The sequence below is a fragment of the Hyposmocoma kahamanoa genome, unplaced genomic scaffold, assembly GCF_003589595.1.
Source record: "Hyposmocoma kahamanoa isolate Upper Pololo Valley unplaced genomic scaffold, ASM358959v1 103, whole genome shotgun sequence".
NCBI lineage: Eukaryota > Metazoa > Arthropoda > Insecta > Lepidoptera > Cosmopterigidae > Hyposmocoma > Hyposmocoma kahamanoa.
In genome coordinates, this window is record NW_020653344.1 from 5,639,791 (window position 1) to 5,659,482 (window position 19,692).

The following is a 19,692-nucleotide window of genomic DNA, read 5'->3' on the forward strand; positions in this document are numbered from 1 at the left end:
CTCGCCTATGAGGAAACCCATGCCCAGCATTGGGATGTATAAATGTGTTGATGATAATATATGAATATGAACAACAAGAAAATAAAATTAGGTTTACCTTTATAGCATGTATGATGTAGGTATGTATATGAAATTTGCAAATATGGATTAGGTACCTAGAAGAAAAATGCAAATTAAATATTATAATATATTGAAACATAATATACCTACATAATTATCAATACACAATAAATATAAGATAGTATAAATAGGTTAAATATTAGTTTTATTCATACTGAAATAAATCCAAGATTTCAGTTGCAGAGAGTCTAAAGGAGAACGTAAAATATTTTACGTTAGCTAGTTTATCTGTTTTGTTTGCAAACATTAAAAAAAGAAAAAATGTGTCACAGCATTTTGCCATCATTGAACATGACTGTAATAATAATAACAATCAATATAATTTTCCTTCTAAGGCTCACTTTATATTCCCACGGAATACAATGGCAGCAAATTTTTGTAACCATAGCATAATGCACTTTTTGTCAATTGAGTAACGGACAAAATAGATATTATGAGCCAAAAACCGGTCGTACGTCTTTTGGCGAAGTCTCGCGCAATCTAGGGAATTCTTAATTGACATAAAGATCATTAAGCTGTATAGAAATTCGCTTCCATTCCGATTCGCGGCAATGTAAATTGAGCCTGTCTTTTAAGTACAAGTAACTTTTAGAAATAGTATTAGACTGTTTATCAAATACTTTCTTCAGTTTATCAATTTTTAACAAACAAAGACACCAGCGTCTTCTACAATAACGTTGCAGCTTTCAGCCACGGGTGGTAGGGGCTTCTTCTGAGACTTTTTCAGCTTGCCATCTCTGTCAAGTTTACGTGCCAAAGCCTTAACGTCATTATGCAGTCTGACATCCCTGAAAATGAACACATTATGTAATGGCGCATGTACATCGGATAGTCTGCTGACCTTCGGCAGATAACTTCGCCTGCCGAAGGCGACACACCCAGTCTCTTCGGTCGACTTCGGCTGCAAACTACCGTCGTCAGACGGCTCACTATTTACACTGGGTAGCTTGCCGCCTTTGGCGGGCAAGCGAAAGTCGCCTGATGACTCGGTGTAAATGCGTAATAAGTAGTATAGTAAAATTGTTCGTATTTAGTAAGATAAGGCGTCTAAACCATACTGACAAATCTTACATTTTATATATAATTATATATTACATAATTATAAAATAAAGCGCGGTAATAGTTAAATATAAGAAACATCACACTTATTAATGCGGAATGGCATGAGCCGGTGAGCAAAAGCTTTACCTCCATCATGTAAGAGTGAAAAAGATATCTTGTTTCGCTCTTACTACAAAAACATAAATATTTTACTGACCAGATTGATTCGATTCCATGATGATAAGTGTTTTCCTATTTCGCATAATACTCTTCAAATTTCTGGTATCTTTCCCTTGTTCATTAGTACAATGTATACGAGTTAAATGCTTACATGTAATGTATGCGGCAACAATAAATGCAGGCAGTCACAGCACACAAGGAAGCACAAGAAACAAACAATATTGCGGACATTAAAATCCCACCAAAAACTTTTTCAGATTCTTTTCGGATTTTCTCTGGAAAATACAATACAAATCGATTTTTTAGGTTTTCGCAATGGTTATTTTTTCAATAAAACGCAAATTAATAATAATAATAATAAATTAAAATTATTCTCAAACGTTTTGGTAAATTTCACATTATGTTACCTTCAGTGTGATATTTCTCAGTAACTGATGTAAAATATTGCACGTTTAGTACACATTCGTCTGTTGTCTTGTTGTAAATATATATCCTGGAACAAAAACCGAATACATAAGTTATTAAAAAATCAAGTGTTTTTTTTTATAATTCTAGGTATTACTTACTTGTCACAGCCACATATTTCTTTGCAATCGGCAGGGGTTGACAAGCAGTCTCCTTGTTCATCACAGCCAAGTTTGGGTCGTGCTTCTGTTATAACTCCAACTGTAACGAAACACGAGTTAGTTTACTTAAGTTTCGCATCTAAATCGTGTAGGACGCTTCCCTTTTCAAATTACCTAACCAAAAATTGCATTTCGAATTATTTTCTATTTCAAAACATAAACGGGAAATACCAACGAATAGGCACTACTTACGAACAGAAGAACACAAAAATGCAATAATACACATATAAATCATTATAACAAATAACTGCTATAACTCTGGAAAAGAAAATGAATTTAATTGAGAATATTGAAAAAAAGGCTATAACACTGAATCCGAACTGAATACTATAAATAAAACGAAAGCAAGTATGAACACAATTGGGAACAGTAGATATTTATTACATGTTCGTAATATAAGTTTTCTCTGTTCTATTAACGCTGGCGAACACAAAAATAGATTGGCCTCGCGCTGGCATGACGTTGTTGTGTGATCTACTAATTCGAATATTGCTCAGTCTAATATGATTAAATGAAGTTTATCACAATTTACTAAATATATATTTTTAAAATTCGTTCGTGTGTTGAATTGGACAAATAAAGTAGTTTATATGTTGTACCTATTTCTTTCCTGAAAGTGGTTTCTTTTGGATACTTGGTGAAACTTCGGTTTTATTTGATCTATGTTACGGGTATCTTTCCAACTTAATACCTGATCAATAAAACTAAAAATACTTTTAATTAGCTTAAAGTTTTGCCGGGTTTTAACGCTCTTTACTTTTGAATGGAACGCGCTTAAACTTTGACAGCTTTATCCATAGTATTGAAAATGTTGCTGTATCTTTGTTTAACACGAAGAATTTACTATCTGCCTAAAAGGGACGGCAACATCAACATTATTAAATGACAATAGATAGTTCTGTCTGGCAACGTAGCGTACATCACTCAACATGTAAGAAATCAAAAAACCAGTTTGTGTACCGACCACATTCTTCTCTCACGTCGCGCGTAGTGATAGTGTAAGCAAGCTGCTCTCTGCCCTGGAACTCATTGTCCGTGTTTTCTCACGAAGATTAAATCAGTAATAACTTTTCAGTACAGTTACATTTGATTATTTTATTCTGTATCATTCAGTGTAATGAACAAAGTGGCAGTGTCCCTAGTAGAGCTTTAATGTAGTGCCTTTTGTTCGATAGGTGTGTCGCGGATTCGAAATTTGAATCGTGAAGTGAACTTTTGTGCATTCAGGTGAAAACAAGTGTTGTACGCAAATGTTATGTGTAAATGATATTTAACGGTGTCTTTATAAAATCCATTGTCAGTTGAATATTGGTGAATTTTGTGTGGCGAATTCTTTACAGAAGTTTGCAAACGTGAGTAAAAACGTGGATAACTGTATTTCTAGTCTTAGTAGCTGGCATTAAAACTTGTATTCAACGTAGAAATAATCCGATTGGTTTCTGATGAGATTCGAATTGGGCTGTATGTGTTGTTTCCAATAGGAATATTTTGACAACATAGTCTGTGGTATTGTTTTGGTTTGGGATTCTTTGTATGGCATCGGTAACTTAGCCCACAACCGGCTGCTATTCTTTACGACACAAATTTCCTGTCGAATTGTGTACTCAAGTGTAAACATACATGTCACAAGCTGTGAACAAATGATACTGCAAAGGTTTCATGCCCGCCCTCACTAACTACGCTAAGTTAAGCTAAAGCCAAGTTCCAACTTAACAATGAGCCTTTTAATCCAACTTAAGAATATTTATTATTGGAAAGGAGACAATTTTCTCAAATATAAATTTTTTCAAACATGATCATATATATTTTTTTTTATTATACCAAGTGATAGGACAGGACAAATAAGTCCTGTGCTTGATGGTAAGCACACAAAACGCACCTGTCTGTAGCAGTCGCTGTGTCACAGAGAGCTTTCGCAAAGATCTGAGAGGTACTGTTTCAAATCCCATGTGCTTGTGATTTCACCAGCACCCTTACCTTTCAAATCCGGAACGCAGCAATGTTCACTTGACTGTTTGGCTACTGCCAAACATTTCTACTGAAATAGGTTGGTGGCCATACTTCCCTGAACGAAATCTTTCACAAGCAGCTCTGCTGGTCACGGCTGACAGCTGGTCTAGTTTTGTTTCATTCACAACTTGTTCATCCCGTCATTTTATATTATAAAAAATGTCCTATGTTACAAATTCTGAAAACTTAGTAGGATTCATAATGCCCTGTCTGCATTATCTTAGTGTTTTAGTAGAGTGGCTTAGTACTACTTAACAGGTGATTGTTATCTTTGATTGTAGTAGAACTAATCACTAAAACAATGGGTTATATCCCTCCCGCTTATATATACATTAAGATAATGTATCAAAGATGTGGGTTCTGACTCTATTTAACACTCATATTGTGATGTGACCAAAATACGATAAAAGCTGCCCTCTAATTAGACAGGATGGATCTTTTTTATTTCACCTCCATTTGAAGAAAACAATTTCTCCGCTTCAATTGAGCTATTTCTGCTGTTTTGTGACTTATTGTCAGCAGTAATATTTACAGCGTAATTCAATTTTTAAACTTATAGAATGAATAATTGTTATTGAAAAAAAATTTTAAAGTCAAATTTATTAACAGATGGTGCTACCCAATCCTCACCGGACACACCGATCCTGATGTGCAGAAGGTTCCAGAAGCTTGGCAGAGTCATGCAGCCATGGCCAACGGCAAGGCTCTGTATTCTATAGCTGTAGTCGTCGTTGGCTTTATCTGCTTCATAGTTGGAGCCATTGCCGTTGGGTTACCTAAGTGGGGACTCTTTTATAGTTGTAAGTACTGCTACTTAAGCTCACAAATTACTTTGATAAATTGTACAATCTCTAAGTAAGTACACAGCCTAGAGTAAGTACACAGATAGAAACAGCTTTCTCAACCATAAAAATAATCTTAAGAATGCAGTTCAAATATAATTGAAAGTATGTAAGCCTATTGGGGGAATGCGTCTTATTTGGGAGGTTGATTTTTTTTATAGGTAATTTTCAAGTTAGTTTTCTGTACCTAATTTTGGTGGCAATTTTTATTATATAAATATTCTACAATTTATCATTAATTATGACTTAATATTCGAGTGTAGTATCCTGAACTATTATTTAATATTTCACGATAATATTCTCAAAAATTTATATTATAAAATATGCCACTCAAATTAGATAAAGAATACTAACCAGTTAATTACCCTTGCCCTTTTGATGGCGTGTATCTACCGCCTTTAATTTCTGAGTCATGTATGTTTGTGAATATTTATATCCAATACCTCTCTTTAAGATTGAAGGAAAACATAGTGACACCTATCTGAAAAAACTACATATCCTTTGGAAAACATGAAGTTTCCATTGGATCCTGACCCAACAATGGTGGTGGAGGGTTAGCCATATCCAGGAATGGGACTTGCGATAAATTGACGATTATGATGATGTTGTGTTCACAGATGTATTTTAAATATTTGCCATAACATTGATATGAGACTGGAAAAGTTTAGAAATACAGTAACATGTAAAAATCTGTTATGATAAAAGTTAAGGTACCTTTACACTTGCAAACCTAACCTAGACACGTTGTTTAATGTAGCAATGTCCTGTAGTATCCCTATACACAGCTTTAGTTTTTTTAAAGGTTGTTTGGAAAGTTTTTTATTTCTTTTCACAAAACTTAATTTTATTTTTCAAAACGAAAAACCCACTTGTATTACTTTTGCTTTTTGTTAAAATGGTTTATTTTAAAATTCTGTGTAATGCAATCTTTTTTAAATAACCAATATATACAATTTGTCTTAAATTTTCTTAGTAAATTGTAGTCACTGTTAAGTTAATTTTGCACAGGACTATGTATGAAGCAAAATCAATTCTTTCAGATGATACTGATATTCAGTACACGTCGCTGTCTGTTTATTGTAAGTATTTTGCTCTATATAATGCATAAAGCAATTAATTGGGTGGCTGGACTAACATTTTTGAAAAGGCACGGTTTCTGCAAAAGGAAACCGCTATTCGTCTTTAAATTGAGGAGTAGTTCTCATTTGTTCTATAGAATATGACATCATCAGACAGAGTTAGATAATTTTTTCTCTGTTATTACAGACAAAAAATTGTCTTTTGAAATATCAATAGAACAATTTTAGCATTTCTCACTGATTTATAGATTGTTCTATTGAAATATCAATAGAACAATTTTAGCATTTCTCACTGACGTCTTGGAACAAAGTGGGAATCTTATTTTTCCCAAAATTGTTCTAAGTTTGAAAAATCTGATATTGGTTATTTGCCTTCCTGCAATCGACCAAAGTATGATCAGATGAGTTGGAACAGTTTTTTAATTACGCTGCATGTCGGCTCTTAATGGAGTTCCTGACAATTTCACTGTCATATCGAAGTTGCATTGAAAAGTTTCATATTAAAAACTAGTTTTACAGACTTACTTGAGAAAAAATGTATCACAGTACTATGAAACAAATAAGCCAAAAATTGTCTCATTTTATTCGATTACGTCATGTTCTAAAAGACATAAGGGAACCACCCTGACTGAAATATCTTCATTACATAAAATTAATAATGTGGTGACGGGCGGTCGCAGAAGTCACGTAAGCGGTGTTAACCCACTGGGAAAGCGGTTGATTCTCTATAGTTCAAATTCCTGTAACGTAACATTGTGAATGTTTATTAATAATATGGTGCTAATAAAGCCTGTATGTCGAAGAAAGTTGACAACTTGGAAATCGCGTGAAGTCTCCCTCCAACCCGCATTGGGACTACGAACCATCTCCTTGTGGCCCCTATACACGAGACGATTCACAATCCGTACTTTCCGACTGATCGAAACGACTAATCGATTTATGTCAACGATTAACTTTAACGCCAAGGGGGTAGCAACGGATTGGTACAATTATCGTTACGATCGATCGAAGCGAGGAATCGTCTTCGGTTGGTATGTAATGTGAAAAAAAGTGAGTATTATTTTTTTCAAAGGTCATGAGGTTTCAGGTGATTTAAAAATAACACTGTTTACGGGTCATCGTGCACCGTAGAGCTTTAAGGTTTTAGGTCTATAAGATTTATTTTTTTGGCTTTTGCCATATTTTGGCGGGTAGAATATTAAAGCCTAGATTTAAATGACACGACAAAATAGATAGTTTAACTTTATTTCAAATATCGAACAAATTTGTTTTTAATTAATATTTTCTTTTTTTTTATTGAATTTCATGTCAAATAAATTAAGTATTTAACTATTTTTAATTTATATTTAGCTATTGTATCTTCATGAACTAATAAAATGAGAGGTTATTTTAATACATCCACGTGCTTTCTGGTACACACAAAGCTAAATTAAATACCATTGCGTATCTAATTAACTCCTATCATCATTCCATTGGCATTTCATTTCATAATCACATAATCGTAATCTTACACCTTTAACAAGCAGAACATAATGCCTATTAACAGGTAATCATACAATCATCATGTCTCATAAATATTCCACTTAAATTGTCATTAGATACTTTATAAATGTTGAATGATGATTTTGTGTAAGCCAAGGATGTAATAGGCAACCTTTTTTTTTTTGAAATTAATTATTTTATTTGCTAGTAGATTAGGCTATCCAATGGTTTGCCCACTTTGTCATACATAAGCAATGGTCGGAAAAAGATGTTCCACATATATAAATACATGCATAGATATTGCTACAAGGAGCGACGTAGAGTTGTTAAAACCACCAAATATTAATAAATTACTTTTTCGAATTCCGGATTTCCGGAAATGGTTTTAAACTGCATCGTAAGACAAAACTACTACTGCATTATTTTACATGGCATGGTTAGAATTACTTTACAATTCAACTTCGTCTTCCTAAGTCAGTAGTTTGTATGCAGTGAAACAAATCGCGGAAATACGGAATTCGAAAAAGTAATTAATTAATATTTGGTGGTTTTAACAACTCTATGTCGCTCCTTGTAGCTATGTCTATACATGTATCTATATAATATGTGAAACATCTTTTTACCCACCATTGATCATAAGTCATAGTTAGAAGTCAAGATATAGGTACCAAATACCTAGTTTTTTCTTCAAAAAATGTCGATTACGCTGATTTTGCTGAACAAAAATACATGAAACTAAATAAGACATAAATAAAACCGCTTAAAGGGGGTTTTAGATCTCGAATCGCTGATTCCAGACGTGTTAATAGCTCAATTTCACTTAAATGTCGATTACGTTAGTTATTATAATAAGGGCAGTAGTTGTCTGGAACATTATGTTACTTTTTTATTACTGAAGACTTGGATACTGGGACTTTACTCAATTTCTCACATGAAACAATTACAGTCAAATAAGTAATGCTCCGTTAAATTAAAAGACGCATGACGCTAATGAAATTCATACTAAAATTAAAAGTCTATCTGGGAAACCCAAGGGTCGGCAGCTACCTTGCCCAACTCATTAGCATAGCCATACAAAGGGGTACCGCTGCCAGCATCTTGAGCACCTTGCCGCGGGGACCGAATTTTATTCATATAATTTAAAAATCGTAGTTTTACTTTCTAGTATTTAAGCTTTTATTTTACCTTAAAAGTATAAATTAGCTTCATACTTGACATTGTGTTTTGACTTGGTCGGGTATTACTTATTTAACAGTAATTGTTTCCAACGAAAAACGGGAGTAGATCCCCGTCCTAGTAGACGTGAACACAACATGCCGAATAGAACAGCGCATTAAAAATTAATTATTAACTAACATTATAACTATTTAAAATTTGATACAATAAAATGTGCTTGTAAATAGTAGAAATAAAGACGTATTAGACAACACACACGTTGCTCTGATCCCAAAGTAAGTAACTAAAGTATTTGTGTTAAATCGGAAACAACGACGGCACCACAAACACCCAACTCGAACAACTGCGCTCCGATTGGCTAGCCCGAATTCGAAACAATTGACGGGTGTTGTCATTTGTTTCACTTCAAATCGACCAGTTTAACTTGAGCTTTGCTATAATGGACGAAGATTACAAAATTACATATTTAATATCGAGTTCTTAGGTTTTCGCGATTGTTACACATAGGAATGAAACTAATTTTCCGGATTTAAATCGCGTATATTTGTTTTTTCAAACAAACCGACGTCAGTCAACCGTGACCATGGGACCTGTAAAGGGCCTATTTAATTACCGATGAAATGTGATTCCGTTTGTTCTGTAATTAGATGTTTTGCTGTTTTTCCCACACCACCCAATGAAACAGACCTCATAGTTAGAGATATTATCTTTATTACAATAAGTACGGAATATTTTTGGAATATTCGGAGACACAGTATACACAGGTTAGTTGTTGGCGCTGTACTATTTCAGTTTTCTAGTTTGTGATCTCAACGCAAACGAGATACAAGGTTATATAAGGTTAATTTGCCTGATAAGTTGCCAGGAATGGATGGCCCTTATTTCGTCTCTATTTCTGGTCTGGATATACTCGATGGATTTCTACATAGACCTCGACAACAGAGGTCGGCGAAATGTAAAAAGATCAGCAAGTATATTTGTACTTTGGTTCCTGTTCAATACTATCCAATGAACATTATCAAAGAACAACATCATTATTAACAAAAAGTTTACCATAAAAACCGGGCCTTGTCGTGTCGGATGTTGCGCTCCCTGCCCTGGTAAAGTAGAACAAACCGCGCAATAGCATATGTAGTATACTGTTACCTGCCTTTCTAAGTCCCTACCAAGATTAATGAATACAGTTACTTTACTTATCTGAAGGTCTTTGACTGAACAATACTTATTTGATGAGCAAAATGAGAAAAAAACCGTTTGGCCTACGCGTTTCTACGCTACTGCGTCCATGCCAAAACAGATAATTCGTTTCTCTTTGTGCCTATTATCGTAGATATACGAATGAAACATAATTTTTTTTTATCAGACCTTTTTATATAACGTTTAGGTAAGGTCAATCAAAAGACTCCGCTATCGTAGAAAAAATCGAAAAGCATCAAAGAATCAAAGCAACCTTAGCGAAATACACGTGCATTGTTTTTAATCAGTACAGATTACTAAAAAAACCGACCTCAAAAGTCATTCATCCCCGTACTTTGCCACCCTTAGAGATGGAATATTTTCTTCAAATACCGCTACTGAGGTACCCTCTTTTTCAAAATAGGTTCACAAGTTATCGCGTAACATACATACAAAAAACGTATAGTCGAATTAAGAACCTCCTCCTTTTTTGAAGTCGGTTAAAAACTCGTTTATAACGTTATCTTAAAATGTCGCTATAGTCAGCCAAAGGTGAAATATCAAAATTATGAAATTAGTGTTTATACCATTGACTTACAAATAAATGGACGACGGGTCTAATACAAAAACCACGAAAAAAATGTCCCAAGTCAACCTATTTAAACGTAGTGACATGTCAAGGAATATGAAAAAGCTGATACGTTGAATTTAAATTGTAATGTCATCGCAGTACTGTCTAATTTTGCTTGCTTCGCTGTCAGTCGAACAAACGAAGACTAGAGCGTGACTGACGCTCTGTATACGATTTTAACGCCCTATAAGTTCGGACACTTTTTAGCGCGGACCCGACGTCCATATAATTGTAAATCAATGGTTTATGCAATTAAATAACGAGTAAAATGTACGTTTAGACTATATATCTGTTTAATTATTTTCATTTATTTATTTACATAAAAGGAAATTCAACAGCTTAAAACTAAATTGAATTTTACTAATAACAACTGAGATCCAATTAGAGGTCCTCACAAATAGAAACGTAATAAGGATCCACAAATATAAGTGTAATAACTTTAAACAAAAAATGAAAACCGACCTCAAAAGTTCGTGGAATTACATCTATTTGCCAAGTTTTATTGAAATCGGTTTCCGGAAAGTACGCGAAACCAGATTCATCCCCTTGTTTATCACCTTTAGAAGTGGAATATCTTCTTCAAATTTAAAAGGGACTAATACAGAGGTACCCTCTTTCCAGCAAAAAAAAGAATAATCAAAGTCGGTTCACAAATACTGGAGTTATCGCGTAACATACATACAAAAAAAGAAACAATCGAATTGAGAACTTCCTCCTTTTCTTGAAGTCAGTTAATAAGTATGCACAATTTAACTAACTTATTACATAAAAACACGACCGCAGTTGTACGCCTCACTATGAGTCAAACAAGTGCTCTCCTTGCCGAAGTCACACTCGTATTGAGAAGATCCAGATCACTTAAAGATCAAAAGTATAAAATAGAATGTTAAAATTATTGCTTGCACGCCATATAAACTCGTTTTGCCTGTAATTAGTACAGGGGGTAGAACCAAAAGTGAATTATTTCTCAAAGAGAGGAAACTCTCAGAGATACACTCCCGGACACATAATTCGACCCACCTTGCATTTTTACGGGAATGACGTTTAGTATAGGTACCAGTTTCAAAGTTGGATAATAACATTTTTGAGCAATCAAGCATTGTTTAAGCTAAGCATTTGGCTCGGATTATGTGTCCGGGAGTATATTTGTAATAGCAATTTTATAATACAGTATATATATATATATATTATGATACGGTTCAACATCTGACCACGCGTTTTATGTTTAAACCAAGTTTTGACGACCTCTACGGCTCAGTGGTTTACATTGTGGGCGCTGGGTGAGAAGCATTCCTGCTAGAACCAGTTTTAGAAATACAACTTTTCAAATTTTTTTTGTCCCAGACTATTTCAACTATACCATTACCAAATCTCAAACTAGGAAATTCGCTATACTATTAGTACCAGAGTACCGAAACAAGTTCTGGTCTGGGTGTCCTGGATAGCGCCTAGGAATGAATCCCGGTGCACTGGTACGCATAGTAAGTACAGGAACTGCCCGAGTTTAGTAGCAGTTAAGTAGAGCTCCTTGTGAATGAATTTGTCCAGGGAAGTATTTTACTTATTTTTGCCGCCAAGCAGTAATGTGTGCATTAGGTAGTGCGTTCCGGTTTTGAAGGGTAAGGGTGGTGGTGAAATTACAGGCACATGGGACTTGTCAATGTAGGTCTCAGGGTGACGAGTGCAGTGGTGCAGACAGGCGTGTCGCTTACTATAATGCGGCACGACTTGCTCGCCCCGTCACTTGGTTTCATAAAATAAGTTTGAGACAAGGTAATTGATGTGTTTATATAGAACGTATTTTCCCAAAGTAGTCCATACCGTAGGTTCCCGAAGAGTCCTCGGGGGGCGGTCGGGACTTCTGAAGCAATTGGGATCGTTGAAACTGTCCAGGGAATACTACCTTATATAAAATGAATAATAAATATTCTTTAAAAAAATATAGAATAAAAAAAACATGAATTATCTATGTAAACTATACTACGTATATTATATGTATTTATTTTTTGTGATTTTTTCGTGTTAGGTTTAATATAAAAAATACGTGTTTTCAAGTTTGGGAACCTATGATCTAGAACATTATTATTATTACTATTGATTAACAATATGCAGTCACATGTTGTAATCACAACCTTGACTCATTGTGTCAGCCTTTGGCATACAGTAATTGAACTCAGTCCTTAGGAAATGACGACTTCCATAACGTAGAACCATAGAAGCAGATTCGTAAATCTGAGGTTGTATTCCTGGTTCCTTGTTACCTAATTATTTAAATGCTCACTCTACCTCATCTTACAGTCATTACCTCGGTTGATTACCCACTTACTTAGCTAAGGCATCGGTGAAAATGTTTTTGCGGTGAGATTATGAATCATAAAATATGTTGTAGAAAAATTGTACGCTTTATGAAGCGATGCAAATTTTAAATATTCTAGAACAAATTCATTAATTAATTTTACTTATTTTATTAATATTGGAGATTTACTTTTAAATACAATAAAATATTGACGCTTGGGAAAAAAAACCATATGTATATGTGCTAGATAGAAGATTGCTTGAAGACATGATGTACATAAAAATAATAATATGCATTTGCAATAAATACCATCATATACGAACTTAATACTAATACTACACCTACATAAAAATGAAATATTTAAACGGCTATTGAGTGAATTCCTTGCCTGCAAACTTATTCCCTGAACGCTAAAACTTGAACCTTTTCAAGGTTTACTTAGTTGTGTCATCGTCACTTTCCATCATGTGAGGAGGGGGTCAAATGCGCTTTTATTTTATCATAAAAAATATTATACATGATAATTATAACTTTTTTATTGAAAAAATCGACCTCAAAACTTCGTGGAATTACAATTTGCCCAGTTTTATTGAAATCGGAAAGAGGGCGGAACCGGATTCATCCCCTAGTTTGCCACGCTTGTAGGTGGAATATTTTCTTCAAATTTAAATGGGACCAATACTGACTTATTAACTGATTGATTAATCATTCTTTTTCATAAATTAAAGTCTGATTAACCTTCTTTCCAACAAAAAAAAAAGAAAAAAGAGAAGAAAAAAAAAGAAGAAAAAAGAGAAAGAAAAGAAAGGTTTACAAATGCCGAAGTAATCGTGTAACATCTACACACAAAAAAATACAGTAAAATTGAGAACCTCCTTCATTTTTTAAATCCGTTAAAAATATATTTACATAAACAACAGCCGCGGACGAAAATAAAGAAACACAGTATTAAAAACAGTTAAAACATGAGAAATGAATAATTAGACGATAAGATAGTGTAAGATAATTTTTTTTTTTTTACTTAAAGTTTAGCAAAGAAGCACGTACACACGTACCTACACAAGTGTGTACTTATTCTGCATGTCGTCGGATGTTCAAGTTACTTCGAAATACGTTTTATAAAACAAAGAACAAACATTATGTAAAAGGCCAATAGGTACTCATATATATACTATTTGTATAGATGTGTAGAGAACAATTGTAACGTACTCATAAGAATAAAAAACTTTCTAACGCGGTTTTCGGCTCACGGTTACGTTATATTATAATCAGTAAGCTTTTCCAGCATTCCTGGTATTTGACTAGAAGTCATGATTTCTGGAATTCATTCACTAATGAAATTTTAACGTTTTACTGTAAAAATATTTTACGAAAAACCTATAAAGTATGTTGTTTAGTTGAATAACATTTGTAAAAAAAAAACAGAACATTTTAGGCTGTAAAGATGTTTACTTGTGCCTGGACTCGTAACGCATTTTAAAAGGTGGCACGCCCGCCAATCGGGTCATTGCCCCCTAAGACCTTTGTGACAAAACTTGTGGGAGATGTGCCAGAGTGCCCGCTGTTATGGAGCTGCTTTTACGTGTTACTGCCATGGTGCATTCAACTTTGTTAAAATAAAAACCAAATTATATTAAAGATCTTACTAATACAACACATGTCCAGTTTAAAATTATAATATATCTTAATTTTATTACGCCGGTTATAATCAAACGATCTGTTTAGCTAAAACTACTATTTTAATACAATTCGCAAGTAAACAAATTAAAATGATGATGAGCATCATATCACGTCGTGTTCTAAAAATAAAACATACGAAATCTAACAAAATAACAATCGTAACGACATTTCAACAACTTCCGTATAATTACCGCGTTTTGGTTTTTCTAATAGCTATTCATTTCACTCCTACGCACTGTAATAACGGGATCATTCAAATAGAAAGAAACAAATGATGGACTGCTCTTTAATTTCATACCAAATCAATACCAGCAAAAAGTTATTCAACTGTTCACGTCGAAGGAGGTCAAAGTACCTTTTTGCTTTTAGTTTTTTTTTTATTTGTTGTAATTTATAGCCGCAAAGATTCTCGTGAAGTATGCCTATCGCACTTGGATCTTCTAGAGCCAATTGGTCTAAAATTCCTCTATAAAACTTTTGTATACAAATTCCAATAGCCGTATTGTAACTGTTGTTGAGGTCTGCCAACTCGTATCGTGTTCAATCAATGGTCACCATGACAATGCTATTTTTTCGACTGACAGCCAACGACCTCGGCGGATGATCGGAACACGAAGGTCCTAGGAACTTTTTTCTTCCGTGTTTTTGTTTTACGATCAATCTGCAGTGTATTCATTGTCCATGACATTGATGCTAAATGAAGTGTTGAGTCTGGAGGTTTTGGACAGTTACCTAAATGCTAATTATGTATTACTGTTTTTGTTGGCCAAATTCCAATGCTGACAACAATTATTATGACTTTGGACATGCCCAATTACCTCTGTTACTATAATAACATTTCATTACGGTATTCACTACGATCGCACACAGATTGGTATGTGGAATGCGGCTATGAGACTTTTGCAGACAATACACGTGTAGATTTACTTTTTGCTCTGAACGCAGGATGGTTAGAAAGGTAATAAACTGCACAGACTGGCCTTTTTTTAAACAGTGAAGACTACGTAAATGACGATATATACACTTTCAACAAAGAATTTTCTCCGTTTGTATAATTCATATAAATTAAGAGATACTATGTACAGTATAGTAGCAATGTGAAATTTCAAAAAGCTTATGTATGCTATTATCACTAATAAATGACAAGTGTTACTCGTAATCTAGAATTATGTAAATTTTCGAGAAGTGTCAGGTCAATGGTCGCAAAACTCGAATTCGATGAGAGGTTTCGAAACGCAGATTTTTTGGAGGAAATCACTTTGAAACAAAATAAATAACAGAATTTTTGTCTTTAAATTGTCTATGGAAAATCGAAAAATAATTTTTGTGACAAAATGCAATTTATAAACAATAAATAAAGTATATGGTACTATTATACCATTGTCTGGTGTCACCTATAACAAAATTCTATTCGATATGAAATGCGATACTTTAGTTTTACTTCGCACGTTTTTTTATTCACTTTGTCAGTCTATTTCGTCACTTTATGGATGGATATGACCTGCCGTATCTATTCAATTATGCTACACAAAGCTCGCTGAATACAGGCCAAATAGACAAAGCAACGACTGAATAAAGGAACAAATCAAATCGATAACAGTATTAAATTGCATCGTGCATGCAACGATTCCATGAACCCTTCTGGGCTCTGTTCTTAACGCCGTCTCGTATCTAGGCTATCGGTTTACCAGGGCTGCTTAAGATCATAAAACTTATCGGTACAATTTATGACTTATTGTTCTGTGCAGTACTCTTAATGATTTAACAGTTATACTCGAATAGAAATTGCAACCGCAGTCACGAGTGGCGTACAATTCCTGATATTGTTAGTCACTGTCTTCTCTAATGTTTACGTAATTGTGTTTTCAGTATTATGAACGTATACGATATACGTTTTCATTGTTAGCAGAGCTGAACAGTTCGTGCTGTAGAAGTCGTGATCTGAGTTAGTTCTACCGTCGTGTGAGATTTACCACGAGAAAGTTTTGGCGTTAAAGTATGAAATCGAGCTTGATACCTCGTTCGCTAACTCGCTGACTCTATTAACATGTCAGATCTTTGCAAATGACTGCCGCTCTAATAGGACTGTCTATTGTTAACTGAATTAAATGACGCTTAATCTTGCACAACAGTCCACAGTTTGTACCTCATTAAATTAATTGCCCGTCATCTACATTTGCTCCGTCAGTAAGACTTCTTCAGAGGCGCAATCATTTAGATGTCAATGCATTTTAGGACCTGTAATCATAATACTATGTATATAATATGATGTATCTCCTTAAGATTTAGTCTTTACCCGCTAGAAGTCCAAACAATCAATAGCAAGACGTTGTCTGGTATGTTATGTATGACATAACATTTGCTTCTCCGCTGCGTGATATTCAAAATATGGCTTTGTTTAAAAACTTTACACGTGCATATAGCAAAGACGGTTTATTGCTCAGTTGCATATGCTGTGATATGAGTCACAAGTCACGTGTCAATTGGCTTTAAGACGGCCGACATTAACGGAATGAACTTTAGTGCAGTCGAAGAAAACACCTTTGTGCAAAAGAGACTTGTGGTAAGAGCACGGCTCAGGTTTTAGATTTCTACTTTAATGGCCGTCGGATATCTCGATCTAATGTCGACGATGACAATGTTTGCAGCCATGAATATCGCTTGGGGATTTTCTGAACGAAAAGTCACGTTTTAAACAGGACCGGATTTGAAGTTAGAAGTTTTAGAACTCACCTATACACAAGATTTTTTTTTATTTAGCATGCGTCTCCTGACATTGAGCGTCTTATGAAATGATGCGCCCCTTGGTCGGGCTCTAGTGGTAAATATAGGCATTGTTTTTGAAGAGATCAGTACTGGAAACGTTATATGAAATGTAAATAAAGGAAACAAGAACCAAATCCTAGTATTTATTTCGAAGTGGACGACTGGTTTATTGCGATGTAATATGATTTTAAATAGACTACTTTAACTAAACTATCGGATAACCACGTATTTGAGTCGAATTTTGTTGGATATGTTTCGGATCAGTCTGTGGTATGATAGATTTATATGATGCTATGAGTATTTACAGACATCTGTTGTCTATAAAGCATCATTACAATTGTGTTTAGTGAAAATTTACTCTACGACGCCGAGAGAGTTAAGCCTCGTAACACGATTAGCAACACACAAATTTGCAACACTGTACGAATTAAATTAGCGTGTAGCCAGGAAGTCGTGATGAAGTGTCTGTTCTCTTAACACTCGACAATATGTTAAACCGTAGAACGCTTTCAACTTTTCCTTTAGAAAAATACCAAGCGAAGAGATTAGTTATTGCTTTGATAAAATAATTAACAGCATTAATTGCTGTAGCTCTATCGATAATATTAAAACAATGACTCAGACGCTATTTAATTTCTCATCCTTAGTTTGTCTTATACCTAAGTATGGTTAACAGTCATTGGCAAAATGGAAGACAAACACATTAACTTATTGTTTTCGTTGAGCTGTTAAACCCAATGGTTTTAGCAATTTCTTGGCAGTACACCAACCGTTGACACCAATAAATTGTAATCGCATTTATAGCGTTGTATCGAAATTCATGTCTCGAGGACGGGCAGTTTAAAAAATTTCATTGCCGTGATGGATTATGGCATTTAGCACGCATAAGTCGATTTGGTTTTTAAACAAAAATGTTATAGCTCTGAGAGGCCACGTTTCAAATCACAAGACCCAATTCCGGAAAGTACCGAGAACGAGTGCCAGCAACAACTATTGACTAATTAAAATTGAATCACTACGACTTTAATTTCTTTCAAGGGGTTCTGTCCGAACCCCGACGTGGTAAATCAGCGTTAGTTGACTTCGTTCTTTTAATACCTATGTACCTAACCCCTGGAACAAAAATCCTGAAATTAAATAAAGAATATAAAAAAGCCTTTTCATTCATTTTTTATTTACGTCGTGTTAGAAGGTTTCTTCTAATCGTCTAAGACAATCCAGTATAACCTACTGTGGTGTTTAATAATGCCTTCCAGTAGCTGGTTGATAATACAATGACGTAACTACCAGTCATATGAAACTAACGTGTTCTTAAAGACGTGCCGTAACGTATACGTTAGTAGGCGTTTGAAGGTCATACTTGAATTCATACGCTTCAATGGATAACAGAATAAATATTGACAGGCATGTGCCTCGCTACGGTAATAGATGACATAATGCTACATGGAAACCTCTAGATTATCAGCATGTTTTTAATATGATCATTGGTTTGCTGGCTTTGGTATTGGGTACTTTTAAATTTAACGCACCAAAATCGAATCTGAAAGGAATGCTTTCCTATTTTGATTCCGTAATTGATTTGCTTCTGCATTTCATACGCATCGTTGGTCCTTACCGTTAACGGCAAAGTTATAAGATTGGCATGTTATTTTCATATCACCATTAAAACATGGTACAAGTGTACGGCTTCTTAGCTTCAGAATTCTGAATCCCATAACGTACAGACCAGGTCACGATTTAGCAATAATTCACAGGACTTTGACTTTATGGTATTTCATTTGTGGTGTTTTTTGTCTGCAGTGGAGAATCCACACTACGACCAGGGCTACTTTGGACCATGGAGAGTTTGCAAGAAACTTCTTTACAACAGGGAAAAATGTGGATCAGACGTCTCAAAGTTCCAGCCGCTTTGTGAGTATATTTTGGTTGTTTTCACGAGTATCCTCCGTATTTCCATGTTGACCTCGAGTAGATGTAATTTCTATGATTAAAATTGTATGTTTTCGTGATGGAACCAGTTTTTGGCGATGTAATTGTATAATACACAAAGTTTCACTTGCTTCTGGTATTTTTAAAACTGATTGCTGGGTGGAGACCAATAAGGATCTCGTTATTAAGTTTTTATATTTTACAGCTTATGAGAGACAAAGCCGAGTTAACCTAATGGTTTCTCAAGCAGTGGCCGTAGGGTCGAGCGAACCTCTGAGTTTCTCGGAATATCTGCAAAATTTAATGTTAAATATACCATGAGTTTTTTTAGTGAAGGAAGACATTATAATGAAACCTGCACGTCGAAGGTCACAGTCTTTGGAAAACGTGTGGGTAACCCAACCGGCATAGGGCCCACGTGACGGACTAAGGCCTAAAGCTAAAGTGGGACGTATAAATGGGTTGATTATATGGAAGAAAGAGATAGATACTATTTCTTTTTTTCTGTCCCGTGTGGGAGTTTTCTCGTAATTAATAGTACTAGAATTCATAAAACAGAATGAAAGACGTAGTTTAAAAGTCTTTTGATAAAGGGACGATGGGAACTCTGTGTTCTTAGTTGCCTCATTTATATTTAAGATATTTCGTCAGTATAATG

General features: G+C 34.6%; 2 protein-coding genes across 4 annotated transcripts in view; one reads left to right on the forward strand and one right to left on the reverse strand.

Moving 5' to 3' along the window:
• Window positions 1-275: 275 nt before the first annotated feature.
• On the reverse strand, window positions 276-2,388 carry LOC113238233. The gene is made up of 5 exons (XM_026475031.1): window positions 2,160-2,388; window positions 1,908-2,007; window positions 1,749-1,834; window positions 1,493-1,616; window positions 276-908 (listed from the first exon to the last, which is right to left on the reverse strand). Exons 1-5 carry the CDS (start codon window positions 2,200-2,202, stop codon window positions 761-763), a joined length of 501 nt encoding a protein of 166 aa, XP_026330816.1. The 5' UTR covers window positions 2,203-2,388; the 3' UTR covers window positions 276-760.
• Window positions 2,389-2,947: 559 nt separating this feature from the next.
• Window positions 2,948-19,692, forward strand: part of LOC113238212 — a 66,510-nt gene continuing 49,765 nt past the window's right edge. The window contains exons 1-4 of one of the 3 annotated variants that reach the window (XM_026475000.1): window positions 2,948-3,319; window positions 4,587-4,777; window positions 5,860-5,898; window positions 18,906-19,016. In XM_026475000.1, coding sequence (XP_026330785.1) covers window positions 4,666-4,777; window positions 5,860-5,898; window positions 18,906-19,016 — 262 coding nt within the window. In that variant the 5' untranslated portion in view covers window positions 2,948-3,319; window positions 4,587-4,665. Of the gene's footprint in view, window positions 3,320-4,586; window positions 4,778-5,859; window positions 5,899-18,905; window positions 19,017-19,692 lie in introns of those variants that run through there. The other 2 variants (XM_026475016.1, XM_026475008.1) reach the window with 2 other exon arrangements.

Bases quoted from the DNA above. Each gene is read 5' to 3' on its own strand.
- LOC113238233 (XM_026475031.1), bottom strand. From the start codon at position 2,202: ATGATTTATATGTGTATTATTGCATTTTTGTGTTCTTCTGTTC. The intron at 1,835-1,907 runs GTAAGTAATACC...TTTTTGTTCCAG, and splicing joins GAAATATGTGGCTGTGACAA to GATATATATTTACAACAAGA. The intron at 1,617-1,748 runs GTAACATAATGT...TGTATTTTCCAG, and splicing joins TGAGAAATATCACACTGAAG to AGAAAATCCGAAAAGAATCT.